This window comes from Geotrypetes seraphini, chromosome 7 (assembly GCF_902459505.1).
Source record: "Geotrypetes seraphini chromosome 7, aGeoSer1.1, whole genome shotgun sequence".
Classification (NCBI taxonomy): Eukaryota; Metazoa; Chordata; class Amphibia; order Gymnophiona; family Dermophiidae; genus Geotrypetes; species Geotrypetes seraphini.
In genome coordinates, this window is record NC_047090.1 from 20,077,359 (window position 1) to 20,094,733 (window position 17,375).

At 42.4% G+C, this 17,375-nt stretch overlaps 1 protein-coding gene across 4 annotated transcripts in view; it reads right to left on the reverse strand.

Moving 5' to 3' along the window:
- The window catches only part of BORCS5 (BLOC-1 related complex subunit 5), a 224,355-nt gene that overhangs the window by 110,846 nt on the left and 96,134 nt on the right, over positions 1-17,375 (reverse strand). For all 4 annotated transcript variants that reach the window (XM_033952212.1, XM_033952210.1, XM_033952211.1 and 1 more), the window contains exon 3: positions 9,013-9,170. In XM_033952212.1, the coding sequence (XP_033808103.1) occupies positions 9,013-9,170 (158 nt within the window). The remainder of the gene's footprint in view (positions 1-9,012; positions 9,171-17,375) is intronic.

Here is a 17,375-nt window from a genome sequence, read left to right on the forward strand (position 1 = left end):
CACATAGACAGACGCTCATAACATTGACAGTGCATGCCATCTATTCTAGCTTATACTTATGAAGGAAATATTTAAAAATAAAGTATAATTCAGGAATATTTCATTGTACATCCGGAATCTCTCTGGGGCACACCACTGTGCCGTAGCACACAGCTCGAGAGACACTGGTCTAAAGCAAAAAGAATGCTGTAAATTTATCAGTGAAAGGGAGATCTAGATTTATAAGATCTAAATCTAAGTCATCTGGAAATATTATGATGCCTTGTGCATTATCAGACCTGAAATTGAGATATGCCAAACAATGAAAGGGTAATAATAATAATAATCATCAATTTATATACCGCTGGGCCGTAAAGTTCTATGCGGTTTACAAAAAATTAAAAAGATTACAATTAAGAGAAGAAATTAGATAACCAAATAATTAGAAATAATACTATAATGATTTAGATAGTTCATTACAATATCCATACCAATTAGTTGCTTAAATGTTTCAGGAACAAATATATCTTTAAATGTCTCCTAAATTCCACATAGGAATCAGATAGCATAATCAGATGTTCCAGATCCTTACCCCCTAATGCTGCTTGATATGACAGAAGATATTCATGATGTTTTTTAAATTTGCAGCCCCTAACAGGTGGAAAAACAAAATTCAAATGCAAATTTCTCCTGTGTTTGTTGGTTGCAAAAGAGAAAAGCTCAATTATATATTTGGGAGAAAGACCACACAGAGTCTTAGCCAATAATGACAAATCTGCGTCCTTTAAACTGCTGGTTAATTCAGGCTGGCTCAATTATCAGGCCTAGATTCATCTGCACCTAACCAATACAATGAATCTGTAACTAGATCCTGCTATACAGTACTTTTAAAACAAGTAGGAAGAAATACTGTAATTTTTTACTCAAACAATAGTTAAGTTCTGGAACTCGTTGCTAGAAGATGTGGTAACAGTGGTTAGTGGGGTTTATCTGGGTTTAAAAAGGTTTGGACAAGTTCCTGGAGGAAACGTCCATAGTCAGAGATTTAGACAGACATGGGGAAAAGCCACTGCTTGCCTTGGGATTGGTAGCATAGGATGTTGCTACTAACTACCGTATTTTTCACTCCATATGATGTACTTTTTTCCCCCAAAAAAGTGGGTGGAAATAAGGGTGCGTCTTATGGAGCGAATATACCCAGCCGCAGAGAGAATTACACCCTCTCAGGTCCCTGGACACTGACCTCATGCACTGTGGCTCTGCTGGTGTCTGGGTGAATGCGTGAGGGCGGGGTGAGGAGGTTGGGATGGTAGTGCTGAGCCCTTGAAGCTGACTTCACCCTCCACCGCATGAGCTCGGAGGAGAGCACAGACGCAACAGTCGAAGTGAGGAGGCCGGGATAGTGGCACTGAGCCCTCGCAGCTGACCTCGCTCTCCATCCACGATGAGCTTGGAGGAGAGCACAGGCACTGCCGCAGACGCAACTGTTGGGGTGAGGAGGCTGGGATGATGACGCTGAGCTCTCGCAGTTGACCTCACTCTCCATCCACGATGAGCTCGGAGGAGAGCACAGGCACCGCCGAATACGCAACTGCTGGCCTCTATTAAGAATTTCCAGGGCAGCGACCTGGGACCATGGCTGTTCCCCTGCTTGGGGAGGAGGTGGAGCCCAAGGACAAAGAACCACCGGCACCTGCAGCTGATGAAGCCGGCGACAGGGGCAGCAGCATTCCCCAGCCAAAGCAGCACACCAACGCCAGAGCCCCCAAAGCCGACTTGGGCTCTGTCTGCAGCAGCGACCACATCAGCCCGACCTCCATGTGTAAGATCTGCTTCCAGGGAGCTGAGCAGGTACCGGAGCGCACTCATACACAACCCCTCTGCTGTTTCTGCTTCCCGGGATATTTTTCCTATTAAGAAAGAGAATGATGGGTTCGGTGGTCTCTTCTGAGTTAGGGATGGGTCGCAGGATGGGTTTATTCTTTTGGGTGTTTTGGTTGGTTAGTTGTGGGGGAGGATGTTACCCCTGAATGTTGAGCTAGTCTGGCTGTCATTGTTGGGGGGGGGGGGTTTCTATGGTAGATCTCTGGGCCTGTGTACTGTATGGGTGGGGGGAAGGGGATTGTTGGGGGGGTTGTGATGTATTTGTTACTTGTTTGCAGGATTTTTGTGTGCTATATTAAATTTAATAAAATGTTTCAACAGGGAGAGAGAGAATGGGTGCGTGGGTTGTGTGTAACAAGCTGTGCATTAAAGATAAGGTTATCCTTTATTTTATCAATTGCTGACTCTGCAGCATATACATGTGTCTGTGGGCACAATGCAGGGACGTGTGTTGTACAATGTTAAGTTCACAGTTAAACTCACCAAGATTTCAGTGTGGCTATGTACTATTACATCTGTTTAATTGGATGAGACCTCAAGAAGATTCCTTAGAGCAGTGGTTCTCAACCCTGTCCTAGGGGACCCCCAGCCAGTCGGGTTTCCAAGATATTTCTAATGAATATGCATGAGATCTATTTGCATGCCTGTCTCCTCCTAGAAAATGACAAAATCCAAACCACAACCAACCTAGACATAAACGCAACCAAATATCCCATCCAAACCACCATAAAACTACTAGGCATGACCATAGACAGATGCTGCACAATGCAACCACAAATAAATAAAACAATTCAAAAATCATTCGCAATCATGAGAAACCTGAGACAAGTCCGAAAATTCTTTGAAAGAACACAATTCCAACTTATAGTACAATCCCTAATACTAGGTATATTGGACTACTGTAACATACTCTTCCCTTCCATGTCCTGCAACTACGATAAGACAACTCCAAACAATCCAAAATACAGCTTTGAGACTCATCTACTCATTGAAAAAACATGACCACATCACTGAAGCCTTCATCAACTCACACTGGCTCCCAATCCAAGAAAGAATCCACTTCAAATTTTACTGCATATTATTTAAAACCCTACACGGAGACAGCCCATCATACCTGAACAATCGCCTCATCCAAGCACCCAGTACCAGACACAGAAAAATGCACTCACCATTCATACCCCCCCCAATCAAAGAAGTAAAAAGAACAAAACTACACGACGGCCTCCTAGCCACTCAAGCCGCAAGACTGGACAACCAGATCTCCAACCTTCTGATGACCACCCCAGACTATAGGACATTCAGAAAAGAAATAAAAACCACACTTTTCAAGAAATTCCTGAAACAGCAATAACAACACGACCTCTAAATGCTCTTAAGATCTACAACTTACCTCTCTAGCTAATCATTGTAATTCTGTCTTTTTTAAATTAACCTTTTGTAATCCGCCTTGAACCGCAAGGTAATGGCGGAATAGAAATCCCTAATGTAATGTAATGTAATCTCTCTCATGCATATTCATTTGGGATATCTTGGAAACCTGACTGGCTGGGGGTTCCCTAGGACAGGTTTGAGAACCACTGCCTTAGAAGAAAGTAGTTCTGGTGAGGTTGTGATGAGGGTAACTTAAGTATGAAGAATATTTTTTTTCTTGTTTTCCTCCTCTAAATCTAGGGTATGTCTTATGGTCAGATGTGTCTTATGAAGCAAAAAATATGGTAGGTTTCTTCCAGGTACTTGTGGCAGATTGGAAACAGGATACTGGGTTATATGGACCATTGGTCTGACCCAGTATGGCTATTCTTATGGTCTTATGTATCAAGTATCATCTTTATTTGTTATACCACTAGTTAAATACATTTATTAGAGCAGTTTACAAATGTATAGCTAAATTACAAACAAGGGGAGAAAAAGACAACCATTGTAAAAGAGGGCTCGGGACTGAGTGGGAATTTTTGGAAAAAGGACCCAAGGACGCAATGCAGGGGCCCAGGGCACAAATGGAACGGGCAATCAGGATTAACGGAGAACAACCGGAGCAAGAGGGGCAACCAAAAAAGGGGAAACAGGCTGAGGATGAAACAGACACACCGCAGGAGGAGGATGACCGAGACGAGGCTCGGGGACTAGCAACCCAGGAGGGGGTCGCCAGGAGCACCCACGAGAAAAACCAGCAGGGAAGGCAAACAACCGGGACTTATATTGCCTATACACCAATGCTAGGAGCCTAAGGGCCAAAATGGGAGAGCTGGAAGTCATAGCCGGCAAGAAGGACCTAGACATAATTGGAGTCACAGAAACGTGGTGGACTGATGACAATAAATGGGATGTGGCCATACCAGGGTACAAACTCTACAGGAGGGACAGGACACACAAAAAGAGTGGAGGAATAGCGCTATATGTAAAAGACTCCATACCCTCAACCAGGATGGAAACAACAGTAAGGGTGGATGGCTTGGAATCACTATGGGTTAAGCTACCAGGAGGAACTGGAGCAGACACAAAATTGGGACTGTACTATCGCCCACCAGGACAACCGGAAGAAATCGACCAGGACCTGGAGGCTGAACTGAGGCAGGAATGCAAGAGCGGAAGTGTGGTGGTGATGGGGGACTTCAACTCCCCTGGGATAGACTGGAGTATTGGGCACTCAAACTGCACGAGGGAGACCAAATTCCTGGAGGCCACGAAAGACTGTTTCATGGAACAGCTGGTCACGGAACCAACACGGGGAGATGCCACTCTTGACCTAATCTTCAACGGACTAGGGGGACCCGCAAAAGAGGTGGCGGTACTAGCTCCACTAGGAAACAGCGATCACAACACGATCCATTGCAGGCTAGAAATTGGATCATCAAAGGTGAAAAGAACCACAACGACGACACTCAACTTCAAAAAAGGGAATTATGATGCCATGAGGAAAATGGTGGGAAAGAAACTCAATGGCAACACAAGGAAGATGGAGTCCGTAGAAAAAGCCTGGACCCTACTCAAGGGCATGGTGCACGAAGCACAGAACCTGTGCATCCCCAAGTTCAGGAAAGGGTGCAAAAAAAAATAGAACAAAAAATCCAGTGTGGATGACAAATGCAGTGAAAAAGGCGATAAGTGACAAGAAAGCATCGTTCAAAAAGTGGAAAAAGGACCAAACAAATGACAACCATAAGGAGCACAAAGAACACCAGAGGGAGAGTCACCGAGTGGTTAGAAAAGCAAAAAGAGAATATGAAGAGAGACTGGCGGGGGAAGCAACAAACTTCAAATCATTCTTCAGGTACGTTAGGGGAAGCAACTGGCAAGGGAGGAAGTGGGACCCTTGGATAATGGAGACAGAATGGGAGTGGTAAAAGAGGAAAAAGAGATAGCTGACAAGTTAAATGAGTTCTTCACATCAGTCTTCACGAAGGAGGACAAAACCAATATTCCAGAACCCGAAGAGATTGTAAATGGAGATCAGGATGATAAATTGGTCCAACTAGAAATGAGCCAAGTGGATGTCCTCAGGCAGATAGACAGGCTAAAGAGCAACAAATCGCCAGGTCCGGATGGCATTCACCCAAGGGTACTCAAGGAACTAAGGAACGAAATAGCAGAGCTACTTCGACAAATATGCAACCTATCCTTAAAAACTGGAGAGATTCCTGAGGACTGGAAAATAGCAAATGTTACGCCCATCTTCAAGAAGGGTTCAAGGGGTGACCCAGGAAACTACAGGCCGGTGAGCTTAACCTCAGTCCCGGGAAAGATGATGGAAGCGCTGATTAAGGACAGCATCTGTGAGCACATCGAAAACAATGGACAGCTAAAGTCGAGTCAGCATGGCTTCTGCAAGGGTAGGTCATGCCTCACAAACTTATTGTACTTCTTTGAGGGGGTAAACAGCCAGGTGGATAAAGAGGAATCCATAGACATCATTTACCTTGACTTCCAAAAAGCCTTCGACAAGGTACCACACGAAAGACTGCTTAAGAAGCTATGGAACCACGGGGTGCAAGGGGAGGTCCACCGATGGATCAAAAACTGGCTGGCAGACAGGAAACAGAGGGTTGGAGTAAAGGGCCATTACTCAAACTGGCAATGGGTCACGAGCGGAGTTCCGCAGGGGTCGGTGCTGGGACCGCTCCTGTTCAATATATTTATTAACGACCTGGAGGCGGGAACAAAATGTGAGGTCATTAAACTTGCGGATGACACCAAGCTATACAGCAGGGTTAAAACCACAGAAGACTGCGAAGATCTCCAAAAGGATCTGACGACGCTGGAAGAATGGGCCAAAAAGTGGCAAATGAGCTTCAACATAGGGAAATGCAAGGTCATGCATGTAGGGAAAAAGAACCCGATGTTCACTTACAAAATGGGGGGATCACCGCTAGGGGTAAGTAACCTTGAAAGAGACCTGGGAGTGATGGTAGACACAACATTGAAGGCGTCGGCGCAGTGCGCCACAGCCTCAAGGAAAGCAAACAAAATGTTGGGCATCATTAAGAAGGATATCACGACCAGGACGAAGGAAGTCATCCTGCCACTGTAATGTGCAATGGTGCGCCCGCATCTGGAATACTGTGTCCAGTACTGGTCGCCGTACCTCAAGAAGGACATGGCAGTACTTGAGGGAGTCCAGAGAAGAGCAACCAAGCTAATAAAGGGTATGGGAAACCTCTCATATACTGACAGGCTGAAAGAGCTGGGGCTGTTCTCCCTGGAGAAGCGGAGACTTAGAGGAGACATGATAGAAACCTTCAAGATCATGAAGGGCATAGAAAAAGTAGACAGGGACAGATTTTTCAAATTATGGGGAACCACAAGTACAAGGGGGCACTCGGAGAAATTGAAAGGGGACAGGTTTAGAACAAACGCTAGGAAGTTCTTTTTCACCCAGGGTGTTGGATACATGGAACGCGCTTCCGGTGGCTGTGATAGGCAGGAGAAAGTTGCAGGGCTTCAAAGAAGGTTTGGATAGGTTCCTAGAGGACAAAGGGATTGAGGGGTACAGATAGGAGTAGAGGTAGGTTATAGGGATAGGAGTAAGAGGCAAGTTATAGGAATAGTCAGGGACCACTGACCAGGCAATAGGCCTGATGGGCCGCCGCGGGAGCGGACCGCTGGGCGAGATGGACCTCTGGTCTGCCTCAGTGAAGGCAACTTCTTATGTTCTTACAGAGACACACAAAAATGAGGCCTAGGCTACACAATTAAATTTATATTGCCCGTATGTATAGCAATCATAGACAGCTAAAAATTTATTATTTAAGAGAGTGTTTCCTAAGTCCAATCCAGTCTTTAGTTTTATATACCGATTCATCCCTCGAAGAGGTTTTCAGGATATCCACAATGAATATGCATTAGATTTGATTTACATACACCGCCTCCAATGTATGCAAATCTTTCTATGCATATTCATTGTGGATACCCTGAAAACCTGACTGGCAAGGGGGTATTCCAGGAATGACTTGGGAAACACTAATCTAAGACACATTTGATAGAATTTCTGTGTGTTCCAGCAGCAGCAGATTTCCATATCAATAAATAGAAAGTACTTTTTTATATGTACTGAAAAGCTAAGTTAAAATAGTATGGGGCTCATAATCGAAAGAGAAAAACGTCCAAAGACCGGCCTAAGTCGGCACTTGGATGAACATTTTCCAAATTCGTCCAAGTGCTAATAATAAAAACGGGTTTTGGACGTATTTCTAAACGACCTAGGCCTACCTAGTGCCGCTGAATGACCAAAGCTAAACGGGGCATTTCAGGAGGAGTGTCGAGGGTGGGAGTTGGGCGGGACGTGGGCCGGCATAGACTTAGTCATACAGCATGTATAACCAAAGCGGAACTTGGACATTGTGAGTTGGCCAATGTAAAACATGGTCTAAATCACAAAAAACCACCTAAAGTCACCAGATAAGCATTGCAAACACATAAAACAGACCCCCACACAATACCCCAGTGATCACCGACCCCCCCCCACCCCCATAAAAATATTAATCACACCTTTAAAATTCAGCCTCCAGACCATCATCACCTGGCAGCCTGGCATAGGAAAGCCTAGTCGTACAGTACAGAGGCGGCTTAAGTCGTCTTGGGGGTGGGTTAAGGACCCATAGAGAGGAGGACCCATACCCAAAAGCCCCTGTAATCACTGCATTGATACTTAAACATGTGCATTCCCCTATACACTCCCAAAACCCTTTTGTACTGGCATATAAGTGGCTCCTGCAGCCATAAGGGCTATTAGGGTGGTAGATAAGTGGGTCTAGGGCACAGGTGTCAAAGTCGGTCCTCGAGGGCCAGAATCCAGTCGGGTTTTCAGGATTTCCCCAATGAATCTGCATGAGATCTATTTGCATGCACTGCTTTCAATGTATATTCATTGGGGAAATCCAGAAAACCCGACTGGATTCCGGCCCTCGAGGAGGGACTTTGACACCCCTGGACTAGGGGATTCTGGAGGTGGTCTGGGTGGCTCACTGTGACCTATAAGGGAGCTGTAGTAAGGAGAAGACATGGCACCCTTTTTGTGAAGTTCACAGCAGTGCCCTGTAAGGTACCCCACTATTTAGCTGGCATGTCTGGGTGTTCAGTCCATCACTTTGCAGACCCCTCCCACATCCAACAGGACTTGTTATAGGCGTTTTTGACTTGGATGAAAATTTTGATGAAAATGTGGTATAAAGATGGACAATTTAGCGACTTGGACGATCAGATCAGCAGGACGTATAGTTAGACGATTTTCGAAAGAAAAAAATTTTGGACATATTTTTCGAAAATGTGTCCTAGGCTGTTTTTTTACTTTGGACGACTTGTGACATAGACAAAAACGGACTTGGACGTCCCTTTCGATTATGCCCCTCCATGCTTTTTAAGCAGACTTAAATTTCAAAAATCACAACTCAAGGTGGGGATGTCTAAGCAGAGACTATTCCAGAGTATAGGCACAAAGACACTCAAGCAGATCTGCCAACCAGTAAATCATTTAACCCTTTATTTGGCATTGTTGCTCAGAAGCTCTTATGGGAGATCTGCATTTCCAAATGCATGTTATTTGGCACTGTTGCTCTCGTTCAACATCAAGTTACTTGAAGCAGCCGTTTCACCATATGCCAATTAAAGGGTTAATTTATTCTGATGTTCTTCCCTGAGAAGGTGCATACAGACCTCTTTGATTCGTTTGACCAAGGCGTTCTGATCGAATGCTACAGCCTCTGCACACTGGTGCAGGTGGTCCTGATATCGAAGGCATAGCTGCAGCACTTGCTGGGTGTCCAGTTTCTCTAGTTTTGTGCTGGTGGGTGAAGTCTGCCCACTTAAAAGACCTATAAAAAGATGACAAAAACAGGTCTGAGTCTTGGTGGTTAGTTAGCAGCAGGTGAGGGGATAGAAATAACAAAAGGATAGCTAGCTTGTAAGGACGTGTGTTTGTATTTTCCTAAGTTTCATTTTAATGGACACCATTTATTTAGGCCATGAACTAAAACAAAATAAGGCATGATAAGCACAAAATAATATGCATTATTTCATATATTAATACACACTAAACCAAACCACAATGAAACAGAAACAATGAAAGGAAACTTTAATGCAGGGGTGTCCAACCTTTTGGCTTCCCTGGGCCACATTGGCCGGAAAAAATGTTTCTGGGGCCGCACAAATGCGCAAACGCTGCAGCAAGACAGAGGAGGGAGCTGGCAAGATGGTAAACACCCAGGGGCAGCAGAAGAAAACACTGCATCGCCCTCGACCGGGGCTGCACAAAATACTTCACGGGGCCACATGTGGCCCTCGGGCCGCAGGTTGGACACCCCTGCTTTAATGAGTGAAGTGATTAAATTTGCAGATGACACTAAATTGTTCAAAGTTGTTAAAACGCATGCAGATTGCAAAAAATTGCAGGCAGACCTTAGGAAATTAGAAGACTGGGTATCCAAGTGGAAGAAGAAATTTAATGTGGACAAATGCAAAGTGATGCACATTGGGAAGAATAACCCAAATCACAGTTACCAGATGCTAGGGTCCACCTTGGGGGTTAGTGCCCAAGAAAAGGATCTGGGTGGCATTGTAGACAATACAATGAAACCTTCTGCCCAATGTGCCGCAATGGCCAAAAGAGCAAACAAGATGCTAGAAATTATTTAAAAAGGGAAGTTAACAAGACTAAGAATGTTATAATGCCTCTATATCACTCCATGGTGCAACCTCAGCTGGAGTATTGCATTCAATTCTGGACTCTTTATCACAAGAAAGATATAGTGACACTAGAAAAGGTTCAAAGAAGAGCAACCAAGGTGATAAAAGGGGATGGGACTACTTTCGTATAAGGAACGACTAAAAAGGTTAGGGCTCTTCAGCTTGGAAAAGAGACGGCTGAGGGGAGATATGATTGAAGTCTTAAAAATCCTGAATGGAGTAGAACAGGTACAAGTGGATTGATTTTTGCTCCGTCAAACATTACAAAGACTAGGGGACACTCGATAAAGTTAAAACAAAAAGGAGGAATATTTTTTCACTCAGAGAACAGTTAAGCTCCGGAATGCATTGCCAGAGGTTATGGTAAGAGCGGATAGCGTAGCTGGTATTAAGAAAGGTTTGGACAATTTCCTGAACGAAAACCCCATTGTCTGTTATTGAGAAAGACATGGGGGAAGCCACTGCTCGCCCTGGATTGGTAGTATGGAATATTGCTTCTCCTTGGGTTTTGGCCAGGTACTAGTAACCTGGATTGGCCACCGTGAGAATGGGTTACTGGGCTTGATAGACCATTGGTCTGTATCAATAAATAAAAATATATTTATTTATCAATAAATATTTTTATCAATAAATAAATATTATATCAATAAATATAAAACCATAATTAAATAATAAAGAACATTACATCAAAAAATATTAAAACATGTTGATGAACACATTAAAAAATCAAGATACATTGAATGTTACCTACATAAGTAAATAAACATACATTTTGGACAAAGATTTATATGCATAATAAACAAACATACTTAATGAAATTAAAATATGCAATCACTTAAAACATTTGAAAACCATAAAAAAGGGGGAATAGGTAATCTAAATATTTAAAACAAGCAAAGAATACAAAACAACTTGTCAATAAGAACAAGGGAATATATTCTATTCAACTTCATAAAATAACGTGCATTTGTTTTCTATTTCAGGGGAAAGGTTATTGCTCCAAGTTGCAGTAAAGATATAATAATGATGACTTCAAGGTTTCTCAGGATTTGTTATCCTGCATATCAAAGTACTGTATATCTAAGCAGCTTACAATATGTCTAAATAAAAAGGGAAGGCAGGAGTGGTTATAATCAACGACATGAGTGATGGAAAAAAGGAAAGAACTCCAAAAATTCTTATAGTAAAGAGGGGGGGGGGGTGTAGAACATAAGGAAGGGTATCTGTGTCTTGGTTCAACCATGCTATTGTCAATGAGTAATCTAAGTAAATGCATCTTTGAAAAGAAAGGACTTAAGATAGGTTTTAGATTTATCTTTGGCAGATAGGAGCAAAGTATGGGCTCTTTTATCCAGCGGTGATGAGAGTCAATTCTCTTAAATAAGACTGTCAATTACGAGGAACCTGGAAAGTTACAGGAGTAACATTGACCAATGGGCAGAAGAGATGTCATTAGTCTTTGAGCATGTTTTCTTGGGGGGGCTTATTGTCGGTCTAATAAGGATTTTTTTTTCTTTTTTGGTGAGAGGGTTGTGACTTATTTCTTTCGATTTTTCTATGATTTTACCATTCAAATGTTTACACAATTTGTATATTGAAATACACATTTGGAGACGTTAAAAAAAGAAAAGAAAAAGAAAAGAAGTAATGTTCTATTATAGATTCCTAGCCCTGATGCTGGTTTTCAACACTCCTAATTTGATATAAAGATCAGTACTGGATTGGATGAGGGAGTTATCAATCTCCGGAAGATGCCATGGTGTCAGGAGAATGGGGGTGGATATTCTAATAGAAGTTTGCCGCTGATGCCTTTACTCTCAGTGCAGTAATTCTCTCTTAATGACTCAGGTGGAGGGTATTTAATTTTCTGAAGTGAGCGTACATTTCATGGAACTACATAGTGGAGCAGGATTAATGGTAATAGTATTTCCCACTTCTAGTCTTTAAGCCCTGAAAGTTTTGGATCTAGGCTACGGGGCTCTAGAAGGATTGCTGCTGACTGTTGTGGGGTAAGCCACCTTCAAATTTCAGAGTACTTAATTTATATTAAGACAAGAAGGGGCATTGCAGGAGATCCTTCCCCCACTGGCGCGTTAGTCGGCGGCTGTTTTTTAAAACCCCAGCCCGGACAAAATAATGATGGCTGGATTCAAGGAGCAGAAGGCTGTAACTAGAAAACTGAATACACTTAAGAGAGCCGCACAGTGTGTTGGCAAATTCACTGAGATTGCTGTTCATTAAAAAAAAAACGGCACTTTATCCTGGATCAGATTAATGTTTCTGCAGCCGCTCGGAGGAGGGAAAAGTGCCTGTTTACTGGCTTCCAGCGCAAAGCCGTTGGATATCCAACAGTTGAAGAATATAAGTTTGCGGACAAAAAAGAAGGCAAAAGTGGAAGGGAAAGATCTTCCTGAGCATGCTGTTCTTAAAGTGAAAGACAACGCATTACTCTGCCTACCAGCTAGTGTATCACCGAGTCAACTCAGAAGAATGGGAGAAAAGGTTACCTCATTGGAAAATAATCTGGGCTAGAGTTGTGGATTAGAACACATAGTAAAACAATTATTTTATATATTGTTGGTCTATAGTAGGACATGATTTATGCAATAGATTATTTATTTCCTAATTAAGAATAGGAATTAAAAGCCGTAAAACTGAAAGCTGAGGGGTTTGGGTATTGGCTTTGAGTGAGAATTGAGTGAATTAGTTAAATGGTTGTTTAAGGATGAGGCACCAGGACTTCTTGTGGCATAAAGGGTAATTGGATAATAATAGGGGGGGGGATAAATGATGAAGGAAGAGGGGAGGGGAAGAATGTGTTAGGATATTTTCCTGTATAAGAAACTAAGAGTGTAATAGTTGTAGATTATAGTATATAGTAGTTAGAGGGGGTTTCATGTTTACAAAATATAGACATGATATGATATGTGTGAATGAGAGGATGATAGGTTTGATATATATAAGATAGGAGGGAAAGTTAACGAATTATATTTTGAAGTAATAATTATTCTGTAGTTCTTATTGCTTTATTTTTAAGTGATGCTGAATAAGAAAGATTCAGTGTTGGGTTTATTGCCTGGGGGAGTTGGTAGTTGCTAGTCGTGATGCACACTCCCAAGTTTACGAGGTATTTTAAAGGAGGGTTTAAGGGGGGTGGGAGAAGGGATTTAGTTTGGGATCCTGGATGTGAGAGGAAATTATATCTATTTATGTGTTTAAAGGAAAATCAAGGAAATATTAGGCTGAATGGTATTATCACTTACAATGGAATTAAAAATATTCTCGTTGAATGTCAATGGCCTTAATCATCCAATTAAGAGAAAAAAACCACTTAACTTTCTAAAACAACAGGATGCGGATATCTATTATATCCAGGAAACACACTTATCCACTATGGAATCAAGGAAATTGGAAGGGGGGTAGGTTAAATATTGTTTTTTCGCTCCAGTAGTAGGTAAGAAGGCTGGGGTGGCTCTCTTGGTCCATAGGAAATGTTCAGCTGCATTTGATCTGATTTCTGCGAATCCCTCAGGCAGGTGGATTCATGTGGATATGAGCTTAGAGAAAGATACACTGGTGCTCTTCAACATATATGCCCCTAATTCAAATCAAGCTGAATTTTTCAAAACTCTTCAGCAGTTGATACTACCACTAGCTGCTTCTAAGGTAGTAGTGGCGGGGGACTTTAATGCTGTTATGGATCCATTGCTTGACAAAGAACCCAGTAAAATATTAAAGTCATTAGGGTTAGATAACCTGGTACAATCCTGTGAATTGAAAGATATATGGCAGATCCTTCATTTTGATGTTCGGGAATTCTCTTTTTGCTCCCATGTTCATAAACCATTCTCATGAATAGATTATGTTTTTATTTCCGATCAATTAGTACAGCAGGTAACAAAAGCCACCATTGATCCTATTATTTTGTCAGACCATGGTGGAGTTTGGATTGAATTTAAGTCTGCTGAACAAGATTGTGGTAGACCTGTGTGGAGATTTAATAATACATTGCTTGCTGACTCAAACTTTCTTGAAGAATTTCAATTAAAAATAAATGAATATTTCTAAATCAATGCCTCAGAGGAGATCTTCTTAGAAACATTGTGGGATGCTTTCAAAGCTACCATAAGGGGGCAAATCATATATTCGGCACATGTTAGGAAACAACTTAAAAGGGAATTTTTTAATTTGGAACAAAATATTAAGGATTTGGAGTCAAAATTGGCTATGAAATGGGAACAAATTACTTTACAGGCCCTCTTAAAAGCAAAATATAAGGGAGGGGTGGTCCAAGATGGCGGCATGACTAGCGTGTTGCTGGCGAATCTCTGACCTTTTTTTCTCAATGAAATGCTGCATACTTAGCCCTTAGGAAGGGCTTAGTTCGGTCTGTTCCCTCACCGACCGGAACTTCTACGCCTCTACGACCCTGTTGGATTTTACTGCTAGAACTCCTCTCCAGGGTGGAACGCGAGGCTCGCTTGAGTTGGCGTCCCAGGACATGGGCACCTCTCCAGAGCCAGAAGTCTCTCTCTCGCCTCCTGACCCGGTAGTACCTCCGTGTCCTGCGACCGACCCGTCTGTGCAGGAGAGAAGCCCCAATGCCAAAGTGGCTGCGGGAGTTATCTCCAATGAGGGAAGCAAGACGGAGGAAGGAGTCTCGGGGAATAAAATGCAACCTTTGGTGGAAGACAGTCTTTTGATTCTCTCGACCCCCTCGGAGGTGACCCTGCTAGATGTTTGGAAAGCAATCCAGAGGATGGACGGAATGCTACAAAAAACAGTGAAGGAAACATCTTCCTTAGTGAAAAAGGTAGACTCTTTAGCAAAAACAATTGAGAAAATGAAAATGAATATAAGTTTCAAGCTATTAATGAAGAAATAAATGCTCTTAAAGAAGTTAATGCTCAATTAAGGACAAAATTTTACTACACAAGAAAATAGAGCAACTAGAGAATTATAATAGAGGATTGAACTTGAGACTATTAAATTTCCCAAGGATGGTAGAAATTTCTTCTGTTGAATTGTTTAAGAACTATCTGGTTCAAATTCTGGGTTTTGCTCCTGAATGTATTCCTCCCTTAAGATTTATTATTTACCTGGTCCTATTAAGAAATTAAGGAGCGAAACACCAGCAGTAAATCAAGGATCTTTACCTCAACCACTTGAATTAGGAAATATCTGAGAAATCCTGTAAACATCTACTACAAAAATTGAGGAAAGAGCTACCTTGCTCATTTCATTTGTATTTCAGCAAGATCTTAATGCTGTATTAAAGCTTTATTTTCGTAAAGCTCAAGCTCCTTTTATGGGACAGCAAATTTGGATTCATCCTGATGTTAATAAAGAGACACAAGAAAGGAGAAAATTGTTTTTAGTAATGAGGCAAGAAGTGAAAGATCTTGGAGCCACTTTCCAATTGATTTACCCTTGTAAATGTCTCATTAAATACTTGGGGACGAAATATACTTTTTTTGTTCCAGAACATCTTAGGAGCTTTCTAGACATGAAAATGATCATCAGGGACAAATGGGTGTTATAATATGAGAGGAATATATCAGTTAAAGTTTTTTTTTGTTATTGTTTCTTGTTGTTTAAATTAAAAGTCCCTTTAGGTGGACTTTTCCCCCCCCCCCCCATGGTTTTATTTGGGGGTCTAAGAAGAAGTTGTATTGTTACTTACTTGTTATTATTTTTCTTTGTAAAAAAGTCTTTTCTTCGTATTTCCTTAACAAGTGTAATGCTTGATATTATTTTCAAATGAATAAACAGATAAATTAAAAAGAATATATATAAACTAGTTTTTAAGCCCATTACATTAACGGGTGCTAGAATAGATGTGTCTGTCTGTCTGTCTTTCTTTCTTTCTTTCTCTATTCTTGGTCGCCTTCTGTCTTTCTTTCTCTATCTCTCCTTGGCCATCTGTCTGTCTGTCTTTCTTTCTTTTTCTCTCTCCTTGGCAGCTTTCTGTCTTTCTTTCTATCTGTCTCTCTCTCTGTCACTGCCTAACTTTTCCATCTTAGCATCAATGTGTGTGTCATTCTGTGTATATTCAGTCGGCACCTCTTGCTTTACACTACCCAAACTGTGGTCTTCTTCCCGGTTCTTGTCTTCACCACTCTCATTCTGCTGGGCTGCAAATTCGCCATTCACTGGGGCAGAAACATCTGCACAGGGCTCCTTCCTCTCTGTCTCATTCGTAGCTTCCTCTCCTGTTAGCTTCTCAACGTTCTTCTCAGCTTTGTCCTTCTCAGTCATGCTGTTTTTGTTTGTTTTCTGAAGTGGCCCCCTCAGCACGGGCTTTGTTTTCCTTCTGATTTGGTTTCCTTGCTGACTCGGGCTGCTGCTTCTTCACGTCATCACCAGTGTTGCTGTCACTATCACTGTCCTGCCCTTTTTCCATCTGTTCTCCGGAACTGCCACACGCGCCATAAACTGCCACAGGCTCCACCACTGTACGCATCGCAGAAGCAGCATTGAGAGAAAAGCGCTGCACCACGCTACTGCTGGCTTTGCCATCTTCTGTCCACTGCGGCCCGCCCTCTCTGACTACTTCCTGTTTCCGCTAGGGTTGGCCGCAGTGGATAGAAGACACCGAAGCCAGCGGTAGCGCGGTGCAGCGCTTTTCTCTCAATGCTGCTTCTGCGATGCGTACAGTGGTGGAGCCTGTGGCAGTTTATGGCACGTGTGGCAGTTCCGGAGAACAGATGGAAAAAGGGCAGGACAGTGATAGTGACAGCAACACTGGTGATGACGTGAAGAAGCAGCAGTCCGAGTCAGCAAGGAAACCAAATCAGAAGGAAAACAGCGGTGCAGCGCTTTTCTCTCCATTTAAACGCGGGTGAGCCAGCGAGGAGGAGGAGGTGGTGGTTTTGGCAGTGAGTGAGGGCGGGAGGGGGTAGTCGCCGGCTGTGCTGTGCTTTCCCAATCTGGCCGCCGCATACGCACTCTGGCCATGGACCTATGGATCAGGGATTACAGATCACGCAGGTCTGAGTGCGCATGCGCGGCTAGCGTTTTATTATATAGGATATAATGAGATCTCTTCATAATTAGCAAGGAGAGATTTGTTTTCCCAACACGCTTTGTATTATGGAAACTCGAATAAAGCAGGAAGATTTTTAGCTAATTACCTTAAAGCTAAAAAAAAGAAAAGTAAAAATTGTGGTGATTAAAGATGAGAAGGGTGAAACTCATTCTCAAATTGGAAATATTTTAAAACAATTTTTGAACATTTATAAAGCTTTATATTCTTCTGAGCCTTATTCAAATAAAGAATTAGAGGGTTTAGAGGAGGGGTGTCCAACCTTTTGGCTTCACTGGGCTGCATTGGC